The 2,500-nt window shown below is 45.1% G+C and overlaps 1 protein-coding gene across 1 annotated transcript in view; it reads left to right on the top strand.

The window, feature by feature from the left end:
• Nucleotides 1-2,500, top strand: part of neto2b (neuropilin (NRP) and tolloid (TLL)-like 2b) — a 12,480-nt gene that overhangs the window by 9,291 nt on the left and 689 nt on the right. Inside the window, exon 9 of the mRNA XM_048256120.1 lies at nucleotides 2,249-2,463. Coding sequence (XP_048112077.1) covers nucleotides 2,249-2,463 — 215 coding nt within the window. The remainder of the gene's footprint in view (nucleotides 1-2,248; nucleotides 2,464-2,500) is intronic.

A 2,500-nucleotide genomic window follows, 5' to 3' on the forward strand; every position in this document is an offset into this window, starting at 1 on the left:
ATTTTTTAAATAAAAGATGGCTAAAATGCAATTCATTTTCAATCACAGTGCAAAGTGCTTGTTTGGTACATCACACATCCTCAAAGGTTTCCAGATTTTGCATTAACTCATAAAACCGGAAGTCAACCAAAACTCTGGCTTTAACCAGGGCAGGAAACAGAACAACATTAGTTACTGGTAGGTTTTCAACCTTATTCCTGCTAGTGATATAAATAGCCATTTTGGCTTGCCCAAGGATGAAATTCAGAAGTTTGCATACATTTTGTCTTTTTTTGACATATTTAAAACCAAGGACAAACATCTCTGTGGAGAACTTCACAAAAGAGTGGATCCACCGAGCTTCTGCAGCATTACATCTGGTGCATCAGACGAGGAGCGGACTGTGTAGATATACTAGAAGTAAAAATTCGGAGCAGCACAGATGTAGTAATAGCTATAAACTAGGTGGACAAAAGGGACTAACGTTTCGATGCTTCATGCATCTTCCTCAGAGTCCTTGCATAGCATGGACAGGAGCGCCCATTATGTGAAAACAGAATCACAATCAGGTGTAGAAGGCGTGGCAGATCTTGGGCCTCCCTCCAAGGGCTGCACTCAATAAGTATGTTAGCCAAAGAAAAATAACAAGTAAAACTTTTTTACACATAAGTTTTACAATAAAACAATAACTAAACGAACCAACAAGAGAAAGAAAAGAAAAGAAAAAGACACTAATTGCTAGACATTTCATGGATATGAGAAAACTTGCCAGTAATTTTAAAAAACTACTTTTCAATCTATTTTATTTTTATTTTTATTTTAAGAGAGTCTCTGTGGAGAACTCTTCACTGAAAGCACAAAATAAACCTTACAGCATGCAAAACAAAGGTTTTAACCTTAAACAAAGTGAAAAAGCATGAAAGACAGTTTCCCTTTGATAGCAGAAAGGACATTCCTGACTAGCATTTGTGTTTATCACTGAAATAAAAGCATTGACAGCAACTGCTCCATATAGAATTCTCCACTGTAAGTCACCCACTCTCTTAGCCAATGGTGATTTATACAGTGCTCTCCATTCAGGCCTCACCCCACTATTCAGCTTGAGAGCAGCGCTCCAAGGTGTGTCAGCCCTGCTCTCTAAACCTTTTCTATTAAACACCTTTACACACGCATGGTACAGCTGTTTCCCCGTGACCATATTCAGCAACATAGTGTTTGGGTTCCTACTCCTAGATGTTTGAAACGGACCTGTACACCCATCCAAATTGGGTGAAACTACCAGCCCAGGAAAAGGGTCCAGTTGGTCAGGACGACACACCCCTGAACAGTAGTCCACAAGTAGTTCAGTTTCATCCATGGTGCAGGCAGCACGCCATTTTTCCAGGAGCTGCGACACAACCCGAAGTGACCTCAGTCCCATGAAATCAGCAAGCCCCCTTCGGCTGAGGAGATATCCAGATGTGCACCTCCAACCACAGGCTCTTGCAGGAGCCAATATAAGGAGGTTGCAGGACCAAACCTTTTGACATTAAACAAGACCCAAACTTTCAAACAACTACGATAAAACGGTGGCAGATTTGAAAACACCATTCCATCTGGTTTCATCAAAAACAAGGATTTGTCCAACCCCAAACTCCCACCCATTTTTAATATTGCACAGCTCAAACACCTCCATTCAACATCTGTAGGCCCTGTCAAGAGCGTTCGATTCCCGGTCAGGAAATGCGGCTTTACAGGGCAGCCGTTAGCCTACTGGTTAGCACTTCGGACCTGTAACCGGAGGGTTGCCGGTTCGAACCCCGACCAGTAGGCACGGCTGAAGTGCCCTTGAGCAAGGCACCTATCCCCTCACTGCTCCCCGAGCACCGTTGTTGATGCAGGCAGCTCACTGCGCCGGTGTGTGTGTGTGTGTGTGTGTGTGTGTGTGTGCGTGCAGCGCAGCGCAGCGCAGTTAATGCAGTGCGTGTCAGTGCAGGTTAATGCGCAGCGTGCGTGTGCGTGTGCGTGTGTGAGTGTGTGTGTGTGTGTGTGCAAAAAAACTTGCAAAGTACTGCTCCATTTCTGCAATAATAGGTAGTTTATCCATCTGGAAGCGACGATGCCATGTTTACCCCATAATCATGCAGTTCAGAATGAAAATAGCACAATGCATTCTGTGTTTGATCAGACCTGCCTAAGTGTGTAACATACTTTCTTCAATGTTTAGATCTGTTAATCCCTGTGTTAATGTCAATATTAAAGTGTGTGTGTGACTGTTCTCCCCCCACAGAAAAGAAGTCTAAGGGCTTCTTTGCGCAGATGAGCCGGACCCACAGCATGGTGATTGCTGGGAGCTCAGGCCTGGTGATGCTGCTGCTGATTGCGTCCATCGTGGTCCAGGTGCGCCAGCCGCGCAAGAAGGTTCTGGCCCGCCGCTACAGCCGCGCGGAACTGCACGAGGCCCTGGAGCTGGAGCCACCACACTACGAACTGTTCTCTCTGCAGGTGCAAACACACACACACACACATACGCACACGCACA

This window comes from Alosa alosa, chromosome 11 (genome assembly GCF_017589495.1).
Source record: "Alosa alosa isolate M-15738 ecotype Scorff River chromosome 11, AALO_Geno_1.1, whole genome shotgun sequence".
Lineage (NCBI taxonomy): Eukaryota > Metazoa > Chordata > Actinopteri > Clupeiformes > Clupeidae > Alosa > Alosa alosa.